Below are 15,324 nucleotides of genomic sequence, written 5' to 3' on the forward strand. Positions count from 1 at the left end.
ATAAAATTCACAAGTCTGGATTTGCCACACATTTATTCCAGTGATTTTAACAACAGATATCCTTTGAATCTAACTGGTCTCCAAAGTTTTAGGTGCCTAAAATTTGATTAGTGTATAAATTACCAAAAATGGGTTAAACTAAAACACTGGTGCTGTGTCCTAGTTTTAAATCACTCTTTCTGATTTAGACTGAATATCAAATGGCTGAGGTTTTTTTGTAAATTAAGTTAAATGGAAGCTGTTTGAATCAGTTTAGCCAATGTGAACCAATTAAGAACTTAGATAATTACAGTTTGGGGTAGAAAGCTACAGGTCTTTTAGTAGGCAAGATAGATATGTAAAGTATAAAATGTACAGCATCTTTTTTTTCCAGAGTATTCAGAATATAATTAATTATGATTGCCTAAACAGGTTCCAGCAACCGATAGAAACGCTTTGAGTTCACTCTGGGGGAAACTGGCCTCTGAGATCTTAATGCAGAACTGGGATGCAGCTATGGAAGACCTTACACGGTTAAAAGAGACCATAGATAATAATGTGAGTTACATTTTTCCATGGTGATTCTCTGAAATTTCTGTGTGACCTTCATACTTTCTGATGAGGAAAACACTGTGTACTTTAAAAAACAGAAGGGTGGGGAAAGGAAGGAAACTGTTCAGATTAGCTTTTGTTGACTTGACATACAAATCACAGTGGGTTAGTGGATTGACTAGTTTCACTGAATCTCCTTGAGAGAAACTATCAAACTTCTTTTGGCTCTTAGAGAAAAGAACTGTTTTCATTTCTCTTACAGCTACTGTGCCTTTTTTATTTGTACAGTGAAAATGGCGTAATGCTATTAGTGCCACCTCAGTAATAAGTCCTCAATAAGACAGTTTTCATCTATAATTATTTCTGATAAAAGCACTTATTATGGAGTATTTAGTTCAGTCTGCTTTTAAAATGTTTTCTGAAATGGGTATAATTTACAGCTTCTGGCTTAGCAGAATTATTGAATTTATCTCTCAGAACAGGGAGATAATTTCTAATGTCGAGATTTGTGCAGATAGTAGAGGGTCCAGGGGTTAGGACTTAAGGGCTCTAGGGGTTAGGTCATAAGGGATCTAGGGGTTAGGTCATAAGGGCTCTAGGGTATGCCTCAGAAGGTTCTCATTTTTAACTAAAATTCTGAGATCAGTGTTTATTCTTTTATTCTCTTGCCTGTTTCTCATATTAATATTTCCTATGTACTTATTTTTTAACTCTATAGTCTGTGAGTTCCCCACTTCAGTCTCTTCAGCAGCGAACATGGCTCATCCACTGGTCTCTTTTTGTTTTCTTCAACCACCCCAAAGGGCGTGATAATATTATTGATCTCTTCCTTTACCAGCCACAGTAAGTTATTTTACCATATAATTTGGTTTTAGTCATATGAAATAATATGGATTTTTTTTTTAAACTTAAAAATGTACTTCTAACATTTGAATTTGTTGTCAACCTTTTTTCCCTTCATGTGGTAGCTTTGCTTATTGTTAAAGTTTACACGTAACTCTAAATTTTTTGAAAAAAGTATACTTTAAGTTCATTGACGTGCTATTTAGTGTGCTTCCTGGGCCAGCAGCATAGGCATCATGTAGAATCTTAGGCCTCGCCCTGGAAAAACTGAATCAGAATCTGCATCTTAACAAGATCCCAGTAATTAATATATTAATTAAAGCTTTAGAATTAGGGCTCCATGCCAAATTACTAGAAGAAATATATACATCCTAGAATCCTTTATATTATCATTGCTTCATTATCCAGCTTTTGGTGATGAGAAATTTACTGCTTTATGAACATTGTTAGCTATATCATTTTTTTAAATTTAGTTTTCCATTTGAGCTTAGGTGCCTTTGAATCTTCTTATTTGCTTAGAACACCGGAAAATAAGACTGCTTTGTGAAAACACTTCAGATATTTGAAGATAATTTTTCCTTATCTCTTCTTTGAGGCTAAATATCTATGGTTTTATCAATATTTAATTTTTCAGACTCTTTAGTATTTTGGTTGCCTTTCTTAGATAACAATGCCAGTTTATCCATAGCCTTCTTAAAATATGAATCTTCAGAATTCTAGGTTTGTTACTTAAATTTTATAGGTTACTGGGGCAATATTAGCTTCTTGACCTGTACATGTGCTTATATAAATATAGCCCAAGATTGCAATAACACTTTAGTATTTGTTTCATGGTATGCCATATATTGACTATCTTGTTAGCTAAACTTGATATAAACACTTGAGCCATAGGTTTTGTTATATCTTACCCTAAATGAAGATGTAGTTCTGTTTCACTTGATTTTTGTTCATTATTGTCTGTCAAATTATCAGATTTTAACATTTTTCTCTAAAATGCATATTTATTTTAATTTATAAAAGTATACCTTAGAGGGGCGCCTGGGTGGCGCAGTCGGTTGAGCGTCCGACTTCAGCCAGGTCACGATCTCGCGGTCCGTGAGTTCGAGCCCCGCGTCAGGCTCTGGGCTGATGGCTCGGAGCCTGGAGCCTGTTTCAGATTCTGTGTCTCCCTCTCTCTCTGCCCCTCCCCCGTTCATGCTCTGTCTCTCTCTGTCCCAAAAATAAATAAACGTTGAAAAAAAAAAAAAAAAAAAAAGTATACCTTAGAAATAGTTGGTGTAATACCCGTCTGATACAAAACATCAGTGAAGATTGAGCAACCTGTTTTTAATTTTTGTAATTTTCAGTCTTGAAAATAATATCTGTGGCAGTATATTTGGATAAATTGATGAGATAATCTAAACTGAGTCCCATTAATAAATGTGACTTTAATTAATAAGTATACTTCAAATACTCATTTTAGTAAAGATTTTTCAGACTAATATATTTGACCTCCTCAGTGAAATTGTTACCGTAATCAGGAGCACTTTGAATTTAAGAGAAATTAAGTTGTTAATGGTAATACAGATAAATAATATTCAGCGAACTGAGAAATGCCAGTAATTATTTTTATGGAAAATTAGGGAGCCAATTTTAAATGGTGTATATTCTGTTCTCTGCATTAGATGCTAAATGTTCCCCTGGATTTGGTAAAAAGTACTTTTAACAGAAATAGACCTGTTTTATTTTACATTGCAATGTAAATTGAATATTAATGTATTTAGTCAGTATAAATGACATGGTGACCCAGTATGTTAAAACTAAACATGGGCAGAGGAGTTTTTGAAACAGGAAATTATGTTTTTCTTTCCTTGAAAAAAAAAAAAAAAACCTACATGGCATTAGGTAAAAAACAATTTTTGATCTTTGCCTGCATCCCATTTTAAATATAAATGACAAGAGGTGAAAATTTATTTTTTATAACATTGTATTTATTTTTCTATTTGAGATATTTTATAGTATTTTATAGTATTTAAGCATGCCTTCTAGATTCACGTTATTCACTAATGTGTTCATAATAGCCTCATTCTTAGCTGTTATACCTTAAAGAAATCATATTTGTGGGAAATTCATTATTAAAATTATATATATAGTTTTAAAATTATAATTGTATTTGAATATTATTTGCTGTTTGTTAGATGCCTTGATAAATTGTTTATACTCTGGAAAGTTATATAAATCATAGTCTGTATGTTGAATTAAGTAAAAGACTAATGCAAAAGATTAAAAAGACAAAGCCCAAAATAACTGTAAACTAAAATAAGATTCTACAAGGGTGTAATATTTGTTTTGGCTTTTAGCATAGAAAGCTCAGCAGCTTTACTTGGTAGTGTCTTAAAGGTAGATTTATGAAGATAGAAGCTGAACCATCCTCAGAAAGACTGATGTGTAAAACCAGAATACCATCAGTAATTTATAATGAGAAGTGTAAGTGGTAAGAGTTCTCACCCTATAGGTTTAACACATAGGAAGCTGTGTAATAAACATAAGATTGCTTTATGAGTACTTAGAATCAGAATGCAAAGTTTAATTATGTAGGTGGACTGTTAATGGCACCATCAGGTTAAGCTGGCCTAGTATATCTATCTTCACAATAGGACTATTGCACTGGGACCAGATCATGAACATTTTTGACATATGTTACTCTCAACATTTGGATGGGCATTTCCTAGATTTGCTTTTTTATTTCTCTTTTCTTGATTCCATTTCAGATCAGTACTTCTCACTGTGCTCCTACCCCCACCCCCCCATTCTGATTTAAGTATGTTAATGTCTTTTATCAAGTTCTTCTCAAGTTTTATTTGGTAGCTTTCTCTTACCAGAGATTAAACTGATTAATCTCCCTCTGCTGTGGTGAATTGTTTATTTAATCCTCTCAGGGCAGTGATTCTTGAGAGGTACCTTTTGGGAAGTACTTTTGTGTAATCATTACATTTTAGAAAAGGCTTATTTATTTGTGATACTGACAATTACAATCTATCTCATGCAGTGATTGAGACACAACAATAGTGGACAAATCTGGAGTATCCAGAAAAATGACTAGGAAATCATTGCAAGAAATTTGGGAATGTTGATTGGTAAAATAGCTACATATCTGTTTTTAATGTTAAACTATGCATCTTTTAGAAAAGATGTTTTCTGAGAATTTCACACAAGAATTAAGGATATATTTCTTGTTATTTATGGAGATTTAAGCAAACATGCATTCAAATGAGAAGAGATTAAAAATAACACAAACATTAATATTTTGTCTCTCTCCTGATTAATAAAACCTGTAAGATTGTCTTAAGAGTTGATTGGTATCCCCAAAATCAGGTGTGCGAGGATGAACCTGCCATGAAGAGCAAATTTAACCCACACTTTGGCCTGTAATATGTGGCTATAATCCTGACGCCTAGGGGATGGATTAAGGATAAGGGCAGCTCTTCCTGAATTAAGCCATTGGAATCATTAGGAATTGGCTTTCCAGGGTACTGCTTATTAGTAGACCCACTCTTCTGTGTTTTTTGCAGTTATATCTGTATTTAGAAAGGAACATTATATTAAATAGGTAGGCTTTTTGAATATTTCCAAGTAATGAAAAGCATGCAAACAAGAAAAATAAAAGTATTCAGGGGCGCCTGGGTGGCTCAGTTGGTTAAGTGTCTGACTTTGTCTCAGGTCATGATCTCACAGTTCGTGAGTTCAAGCCCTGCATCAGGCTCTTTGCTAACAGCTCAGAGCCTGGAGCCTGCTTCAGATTCTGTGTGTCCCTCTGTCTCTTCCCCTCTCCCGCTTGTTCTCTTTGTCTCTCTCTCTGTCTCTCAAAAATAAACATTAAAAAAAGTATTCTTAAAAAAAAAAGAAAAATAAAAGTATTCAAACCTACTGTGAAAATTATGTAATACAAACAAGAGGGAAACAATACAGATTAATTCCTGACAATTTTATGGCTCATATGAAATTTTAAAAGCATATGTTTAATTCATTAGTAGAACCGTTTGTTATGGATACTAGAAATACAAAGGTAGTTCAGTTGAGATTACAGAAAGTGTTAAGATAAAAATCAAACTTTTCAAAAGGCAAATAATACAAAAATGTAGATTATTTAAAAAAACTCCAGTGTAGTTAACATACAAGGTTATATTAATTTCAGGTGTACAATATGTTGACTCAACAATTCTATACATTTCTAAGTGCCCATCACAATAAGTGTACTCTTAATCCCATTCACCCATTTCACCCATCTCCCCACCCACCTCTCAGGTAGCCACCACTTCTGTATAGTTAAGAGTCTGTTTTTTGGTTTATCTCTTTTTTGTTTTTCTCAAATTCCACATGAGTGAAATCATGGTATTTCCTTTCTCTGAATGATTTACTTCACTTAACTGTTACGTTGCAAATGGCAAGATGTCCTTTTTTATGGCTGAGTAATATTCCAGTGTTGTGTGTGTGTGTGTGTGTGTGTGTGTGTGTGTGTACACTACATTTTTTCTTTATCTACTTAACTTAGGCTGTTTCCATAACTTGGGTATTGTTAATAATGCTGCAGTAAACAAGGAGTGTATATATTTTTTCAAATTAGCTTTTTAATATTTGGGTAAATTATTGGATCAAATGGTGATTATATTTTTAATTTTTTGAGGAATCATCATACTGTTTTCCAGAGTGGCTACAGCAGTTTGTATTGCCATCAGTAGTGCATAGTTCTTATATCCTCGCAAACGCCTGTTGTTTATTGTGTTTTTTATTTTAGCCATTCTGACAGGTGTGAGGTGATACCTACTTTTGTTTATTTGCATTTTTCTTGATGAGAGATGTTAAGCATCATTTCATGTTCTGTTGGCCATCTGTATTTTATTTTTACTTATTTTTTAATGTTTACTTATTTATTTTGAGAGTGTGTGTGCACACGTACGTGCTGCGCTGGTGGGGGAGGGGCTGAGAGAGAGAGACAATCCCAAGCAGGCTCCACACTCAGCACTCGATCCCAAAGCAGATTATGACCTGAGCTGAAACCAAGAGTCAGGTGCTTAACCAACTGCCCCTCTTTTACCCGTTTAAAAATTATTACTATTATTATTACTACTACTGCTACTACTATTTGGTCTTGAGTTTGAGAAATTTTTGGTAGATTTTGTATACTAAGACCTTTATCAGATATATCATTGTTCAGATGTCTTCTCCTAGTCACTAGGTTGTCTTTCAGCTTCTCTGATTGCTTTCTTTGCTTTCAGAAGCTTTTTATTTCAATGTAGTGCCAATAGTTTACTTTTGCTTTTGTTTCCCTTGCTTCAGGGACCTATCTAGAAAAATTTTACTATGGATGATGTCAGAGAAATTACTGCCTGTGCTCTCTTCCAGGATTTTTATGGTTTCAGGTCTCATATTTAGGTCCTTAATCCATTTTGAGTTTATTTTTGTGTATGGTATAAGAGAGTGGCTCAGTTTCCTTTTTTTGCATGTGCTTGCCAGTTTTTCCCAATACTGCTTGTTGAAAGAGACCATGTTTTTCCCATTGCATATCCTTGTCTCCTTAGTTGAAGTTAATTTGACCGTATAGTCGTGGGTTTCTTTCTGGGCTCTCTGTTCTGTTCCATTGATCTTTGTGTGTGTTTTTGTGCCAGTACCATACTGTTTTGATCACTAAAGCTTTGTAGTATATTTTGATACCTGGGATTGTGATATCTCTAGCTATGTTCTTTTTCAAAATTGATTTGGCTATTTGGGATCTTTTGTGGTTCCATATAGATCTTAGTATTATTTGTTCGAATTCTGTGAAAAATGCTAGTGGTATTTGGACAGGGATTACATTAAATCTGCAGATTGCTTTGGTAGTGAGCACATTTTAACAATATTTGTTCTCCTAGTCCATGAATATGGAGTATCTTTTATTAGTTTCTTTAATTTCATCAGTGTTTTACAGTTTTCAGAGTACAGATCTTTCACCTCTTTGGTTAAGTTTATTCCTAGGTATTTTATTATTTTCGCTGCACATGTAACTGAGATTGTTTTAATTTCTCTTTCTACTAGTTTGTTATTAATATATATACAAATGCAGTGGACTTCTGTATATTGCTTTTGTATCCCATGGCCTTACAGAATTCATTTATCAGTTCTAGTAGTTTTGGTGAGTCTTTCAAGCTTTATAGTATCATGTCATCTGCAAATAGTGAAAGTTTTATTTCTTTCTTACCAATTTGGATGTCTTATTTCTTTTTCTTGTCTGATTGTTGTGGCTAGAACTTCTAGTACAGTGTCGAATACAAGCAGTGAGAATGGAAATCCTTGTCTTATTCCTTGACTTTCGGAGGAAAGCTTTCAGTTTTTCACCGATGAGTGTAATGTTCATGTTATCCTTGAGTTTTTCATATATAGTCTTTATTATGTTGAGATACGTTTCCTCTAAACCTATTTTGTTAGGGTTTTCAACATGAATGGATGTTATACTTTGTCAGATGCTTTCCCTGCATGTATTTAAATGATCATTATGGTTTTTATCCTTTCTCGTTGATGTAATGTATCATGTTGATTTATTTGCAAATATTGAATCACCCTTGCCTCCAGGAATACCCACTTGATTGTGGTGAGTAATTTTTTTGTACTGTTAGATTTGGTTTCATAATATTTTGTTGAGGATTTTTGCATCTATTTTCATCACAGAACTTGGCCTGTAGTTCTCTTTTTTAGTAGTGCCTTTATCTGATTTTGGTATCAGGATAATGCTGGCCTTGAAGGATGTATTTGGAAGCTGTCCTTCCTGTTGTATTTTTTGGAATAATTTGAGAAAAATAGGTATTAGCTTGTTTAAATGTGGTAAAATTTTCACCTTTGCAGCCTTCTAGGATTTTTGATTGTTGGGAAGTTTTTGGTTACTGATTCATTTTCAGTGCTGGTAGTTGATAAGGTTTGCATGGGTCTCTTGTGGGAGCCTACAGCCACTTGAGAAAACTCCTGCTGGAGGGAGTAGGCACTCCTTGCTTGCAAGGTCCTAGCTGGTCTGCTGTGGGAGGTGGTCTACAGCCTCCTGGGAGGGAGCCTGGCAGAGCTGGAGGAGGTGGGTTTTCAGAAGAGGGTGGAATGGGTGAGGATGCAAGTGTCAGGAAGCGTTGTGCATTATCTGCTGTGGGAGGAGACCGGACCTGGCTGGAGAGGGTGTGTCCACAGGAGAATGTCTGGGCTTGGCACCATGTTAGCCAGCTAGGTGGAGAGTGTTAGTGGCACTGGTTCCTTGCAGGTGTCCAGGTACCTAGGCTGGGAGGCAAGGGAGGGAAATGGCCCCTACCAGCTCCTTTGTTCCTAGAGAATTCTCCCATGATCCCTGCCCTCCAGCATAGGCCCTGAGATTAGTAAACAAATCTTCCGCCTGCATACCCCAGGTGTTTTTCAAACTGCTGCTTTTATGCTGTCTCTTCTAGGAGCTGTTTGTTGTGGTGTCTTTTAAGGGTGGGGACTCTGATTCCCCTCTCCTCTGGCTCTCCTAGAGCCACACCACTGCATTTTAAAATTTCAGGTGTTGAGCCAATGTAACAGCTCATGAAATTCCACCCTTCTGTTTTTCAAAACCAAATGTTATGGGAGTTTGTCCTGCCTGTTCACGCTTCTGTGCCTGGAGTGCTTGGTGTGAGGGTCCTTTTCTCTCCATTCTTCATGCCCAAGGCATCCCTCCATTTTATGGACAGTCCCTTAGGTCCCTTTAGCTCCCACCCATGTCTCTGCTTTTTTTTACCCATTTCGATGAGGCTTCTTTTCTACATTGAGCTGCGGAGAGTCTGTTCTGCCAGTCCTTAGGTCATTTTCTGGGTTATATACTCTGTTTTGGGTATTACTTAGTTGTATCTGTAGGATGAGGTGAGCTTGAGATGTTCCTACTCCCAAAGGAGTAGGAATTCCCCAGAACCCCTCCTAAAAAGTAGATCCGTATATGTGCTGCCAAAGCGAGCACTAAAAAAAAGTAGATTTGTAAAAAATTTTAAGATATGGTAGAGAGGTTTATGGTTATAGAAACCCTTAAGCTATTCTAGATAAATAGGTTTAATTCTTCGTTTATATTTCCATATTTCATATATAAAAAAGAATACATTTTGCCATTTAAGATGTAATAAGGTTAAAAAAGTATACATTTTATAGATTGTAGTTTCTGGGCAGAATACAGTGAAACTAGAAATTATTCCAAGTTGTAAAAATAACAATCAAAGAAGAGAATAAATGTTAATCATGAAACTCTGTCAAAGAAACACTTAGATTAATTCATAGCTTTGATTACTTACTCAGCTTTTAAAACCTTGATTGAAAGTACAGAAAAACACAATAAAGGTGATGAAAATAAAATTACCAGATATATAATGTTGAAATTATTATTATATAATATTAAAACTGATAATTTCATTTCAAGAATAAAGAGTTAGCAATGAAAATGGGTTTGTATGTCAAATGATATAATAAAAATTATAAGGAATACTATATATACTTGCATAATACTTTCCAAAACCTGAAATGCTCCAGGTGACACACCTTATCACATCCGTTAAATGAGGATGGAATTTTGAGGTGGTTTTGCTTTGTTTTGTCTTTCAGTGATTCTACTAAAGGACTGTGGGTTGTGATGGATTATTGGCCATTTGGGTATATTTTAAAGTGTATGTGTATATAGGGAGATAGTCATCTATCTTTGTAAGGCAAATAGGACTCTGTTGGAATATCTAGTAAGAGCTTCAACCCCCCCTCAAAGAGTCAAATTAATGTAAATACAGAGGAGCTATTCAATGTTAATTAAAAAAGAAAGTTGACAGGGCACCTGGGTGGTTCAGTCGGTTAAGTGTTCTACTTTAGCTCAGGTTATGATATCACAGCTCGTGAGTTTGAGCCCTGCATCAGGCTCTGTGCTGACAGCTTAGAGCCTGGAGCCTGCTTCGGATTCTGTGTCTCCCTCTCTCTCTGTCCCTCCGCCACTCGCACTCTGTCTCTCTCTGTCCCTCTCTCTTAAAAATAAATTAATAGTAAAAAAAATTTTTTTTTAAAAGTTGACATTAGAATTGTCTTTGGAATGTTATTGCTACAAGTGAATCACACTTACACTTTTTGGTCTTGAAACCTTTTCATGCTTGAAAACGTTTCATGGTCTTGAAACCTTTTCATGAAGAATTGTTGAATGTAATTTTGTCTTTATTGGCTAAATGTATTGATATATATCTATACCGTATGAGATAGTAAAACTGAGAAGTTAAAAAATATATTTTATAATTGACAAGTAGTAAATTGATTATGGTTGACTGATTTTTTTTTTTTTTTGAAAAATAACTTAAAAACAATTTAATGAGAACTGTGAATGTCACGGTTTTACATTTCTGCAGGCTTTTCACTTGCTGGCATGTTAGATTTTCCTATCTGCTTTAATCCTTGATGTTATTTTGTTAAGAAAATCTAGTCTCACATATATGTAGTTGGACAAGAGCTGTTTTAATAACCTTTTCAGATAATTGTGAATATTCTTTTTTGCTAATCTAACAAAACTCAACAAGTAGTAATATTTTAAAGTTTATTATAATGTGGAATCCGAAACCTTATTCAGTTTTTTGGATTCTAAACTATACTGGTATTCTAAACTATAGTGGCCCATCTTGCTCTTTAATGGATCTTGTACTCATGCTTGACTTTATAACATCATGCATTGGTTATTTGGGAAATCTTGGATCACTGAGTTATGCAGGTATTCCAGATATGTTGACATACAATACCAAAAAAAAAAAAAAATCACTCATTAATATCACCACTAAACCTATTAGAAAAGGTTTAAAGTATTGGAAAGTAGTCAAGCTCTTTGTGACAGGTATTTTCCAAAATTCCACCTTTTTGGGAAAGCTCTAATTTTATCTTTTATTTTTCTGAAAGTTTAGGCTCACTTTATTTTCTAGAAGATGTCTACCAAATACCCAATTCTGAATAGCTTTGGTTTATCTGTCATTCTTTGTTTCAAGTAAAAATAGTATTCTGTGAGGAACACAGTTAAGCCTACAGCTCAATCATATAGTTGTCCTTAAGATAACTGTGACAACTACAGTATGCAGCAGAAGAGCATTACACATACTTCCTTTTGTCATACAGAATATTATGAAGATTAGTACACAGGGATTGAATTTTTTTAAATTAACAATCTGTACTACCTGATTAAGGACATAGTTGAAACTGGCTTTTTTTGTTTTAGTTTTTTAACTGTAAGAGTCTGGTAGTGAAAAAAAAGTGATTACAGGTATAGAATGATGCCACTATCTTGATTTGTCCTAAGATACTCAAAAAAGATTTCATTTATTTGTTTGTTTCCAATTCAGTGAATTTTAGTGACTTTACCAAGTGTTGCAGCTATCACTGTTAATCAGTTTTTGAACAGTTTCAACTCCCCAGTAAGACCTTCCTGACTGTGAAACTTTTTTTTTAAAACAGAAACAGCCTGTTAGCAAAATGTGGAAAATAAACTACTTCAGTAATATTACAACTTTCTTTTTTTTTACTAAAATACTGTGCTTATTCTTTTCACTTGCCATTAGATCAGGTTATCATCATATTTTCTCCCTCATTAGTAATGTCTTCCTGGCTTGTTTTGAGTTTTACTTGATTCTCACTTTTTTCAAATGAGAATATACTCAGTTGGCTTGACAGATCATTCATTGTTCAGTTATTTTTCTGGATTTTATATTCTTTAAGTAGAACAGCTGCTAGTAAGTAGTGTGTTACTGTCATTTGTATGTCTATATTCAATGTGCTTTTCAGTTGTCTTTGATAAATAGTAGAAATTAGTGGAGAAGGTATATTCCTGTTTTCCATTTCTAGTAGCACAGTAATAACAATTCATTGTGTTTTGCTGGATATATTAATTGATAAAATTGTGTTAGATTGATAGTTTTTATAGATTGTGGACTTTAGGCTTTTTTTTAAATATAAAAGTACTTTGTTGATAATTAATACATTTGTTCTTGAAGTGAAAGTTTAGATGCCAGTGCAGGTTAAATAAAGTATCTTGCATCATATATATTTCCATTTCTGGCATAATTTATTCTGAATCTAAAATGGAGATGATTTACACATTTGAAAAATGTTGAACTTTTAAATGTAACATTATATATAAGATAAGGTATCTGGTTTAAGATAGAGAAGTGTTCATAGGCTATTAGAGATGAGGCTTTGCCACCAAATGTAGATCTGTTAAAGAATGTTTTTGTAATACAATGCTCTAGTTATTACTCTCCAGTTGTAAAAAGAAAGATTCAAAGTTCAGTTTGAATTAAACACTCCTCTGAATGTTTTAACACTCAATAAAATAAATATAGAATAGTAACATGAAATAACATAATAAATATAACATAAAAATAACATAAATACCCTAAGAAATTGCAAGTTTACTTTTATAGTCAACTGGGTGGTATTCAGAAGTTGTCAACTTCTAGTCATTCCTGCTAAGAAAGCACTTTTTCATATAGGTATTTTACCTATTCTAGCTCAGGATAATGACCTTTTAAGGTGTCCATCTAAAAAATAAAAAAGCAAAAGTAAAATTTCATCCTTTGAGGTTCTAGTAAGTGCCCTGCCTTGTTTTTTTCATGTTTTGTTTTGTTTTGTTTGTTTTGTTTTGTTTTGTTTTGTTTTGTTTTGTTTTGTCTGTCTTTCCAGAAATGCCCTTCTTCTCTTGTTTGTAAGTATTCAAGCCTGCCTTTTTTCAAAATCCAGCTCAGCTTTATTTCCTTAATTAAGTCTTGTATATAGTGTCTATGTTTGGTATTTAATTATTTAATACCTGTAAAATAAACAATTTATAATTGCTTTAGTTTTCCTACTATAGTATAAGCATATTTGAGGGCAGAATTTTTATTCTTTATTTCTTGTAGCATGGGCACATGATAGATATTTAATTTTTTTTTATTTTGGGAAATATTTCTTTTGATTACTAAATGATCTAATTTGCAGTTAGAAAACACTGTAAAAAAACTTTCATAAAATTGTACAATTGGAACAGGGTTGTACTAGAGAAAAAAATATACAAAAATATCTTTAATTACCTATTATGAAATTATACTTCAGAACACAATAAATATTGATGCTCTTATTTTTAAAAAATAATAAAGTTAAATTTCAGAAATAATGGAGTTACAGCCTCTGTCCTTAAATAGTTTATAATCCAAACAAATAATAATAAGTAGCTTAACATTTAACTAAGTATAGATGTATTGTGCATTATAAATACACTGTAGGTATCACAGCTATCAGAGAGATCTGGAAAAGTTAGAAGAGTGCGGTGAAGATGAAAATTGACCCTTAAATTTCAGTTGACAGAAAAGGAGATAGTAAAAAGAAACAGAACAAAAGAGCACAGTGGTCATGTGTAGACTGTTAACCACATCTGTGGTTTTGCTTGTATTTAAACTAAAATATATCATCATTGATTCAACAAGATTGCACATTTTTAAGATGGTAAACTAACTTCGTAAGAGTTACTCTCTTAATCTGCACTCCCCCTTTTTATGTATTGATGTGTGTAGATTCATATACATACATACATAGGAAGGATCGCTTCAGTTCTAGAAGATAGGGAGTCCCTGCTATGTTGGGAAGTCCAGAGCCACGGTAGCGCTATATACTGGAAGTCTGGACTATGGACCAAATCTGGTCCATTGCTTTTTTCCTTATGGCCTGTGATCTAAGAATGGCTTTTACATTTTAAATGATTGAAAAAAGAATATTTTATGACCTGCAAGTTATATGACACTACAGTTTTAGTGTCCATCATAAATTTTTATTGGAACATAGCTGGGTTCATTGATATACATAGCATCTTTGGCTGCTTTTGAACTATAAGGGGGAGTTGAGAGTTGTGACAGAGATCATGCATTGTTGCATTCTTGTTGCCTCACACAGCTACTCAGTACACAATGAATCCCCATGATGCTGCAGTTACACTTGGCCAGTGTTTCAAGGGCCCTGAATATTGTCATACTGCAACATTTTATTCCCAGTGCATACTCATGTCAAAACAAGAAAAGTCGACTTCAGAGGTACTCGTAAGGCACAGTGGAGTGGGATTACTTTGTATTGAATTAGAAAGCAAAGCATTAAACTGACACTATAGGTATGCTGAAAGAATATATTTTAATTCACATTGCAAGACATTCCAACTGACAGCAAAGCAACTATCAGAAAAATTAGGAAATTTAAAGCAGAATATCTCCTCATAGCAGAATATCCTCACAACTAATGAAAATGAGGCTTCAAGCAAAGTAAGTTTCTGAATGGCCATGCAAGGAAAGCCATTTTACCAGTGGTGATTCTAAATCATGTTCAGTTGCAGCAGCCAAAGAAATAATGTCCAGAAAAAATAGACGTGTTTAAAAATATTAGCTTTTTGGTGAGAACAGTTACTCAAGAGTTGAAGATATTTGGAGCAACATCAATAATCAATTAAAAAAACAAGGCATATGATTTTTAGTGATTTTCCTTGGCTCTTGATGGGTTAATAGATGTTATCAGTATGGTTTGAAGAATCATTGCTGGATTTGAAGTGACTGAAGAATACGCCTTTATGAATCGTCTGTGGAATAACTACAGGTGAAAATATTTTCAAAGTTGGTAAAACACTAATTTAGTACGACCTGAAGTGGAATCTGCAAATATATGTGGAGGGAAAAATGAGAAGTGTTCAAAATACGGTTATTCAGTACATTGTTCGTCTCTAGATACTTTGTGGAAAATAGTTGAATCTGTGGTGTAATTTTGAGCCATTTTAGTCAACTGTGAACTTCATTTGTTCATGTGGACTTAACTGTGATCAGTCCATGAACTTTTGTCAGAAACAGAATATCCTGACTTTCTCTACTTAACCTTTAGATAGCTTAGTAATGGCAAAGTTTTAATGTGATTTTTTTTTTTTTTTCCCCCCTGCTCAGG

General features: G+C 33.9%; 1 protein-coding gene across 3 annotated transcripts in view; it reads left to right on the forward strand.

Annotated features, from left to right (window-relative positions):
• Positions 1–15,324, forward strand: part of EIF3E (eukaryotic translation initiation factor 3 subunit E) — a 55,491-nt gene that overhangs the window by 15,818 nt on the left and 24,349 nt on the right. For all 3 annotated transcript variants that reach the window (XM_045453896.1, XM_045453897.1, XM_045453898.1), the window contains 2 exons: positions 412–537; positions 1,250–1,374. In XM_045453896.1, the coding sequence (XP_045309852.1) occupies positions 412–537; positions 1,250–1,374 (251 nt within the window). The remainder of the gene's footprint in view (positions 1–411; positions 538–1,249; positions 1,375–15,324) is intronic.

The sequence above is a fragment of the Leopardus geoffroyi genome, chromosome C3, assembly GCF_018350155.1.
Source record: "Leopardus geoffroyi isolate Oge1 chromosome C3, O.geoffroyi_Oge1_pat1.0, whole genome shotgun sequence".
In the NCBI taxonomy this organism is placed as follows: Eukaryota; Metazoa; Chordata; class Mammalia; order Carnivora; family Felidae; genus Leopardus; species Leopardus geoffroyi.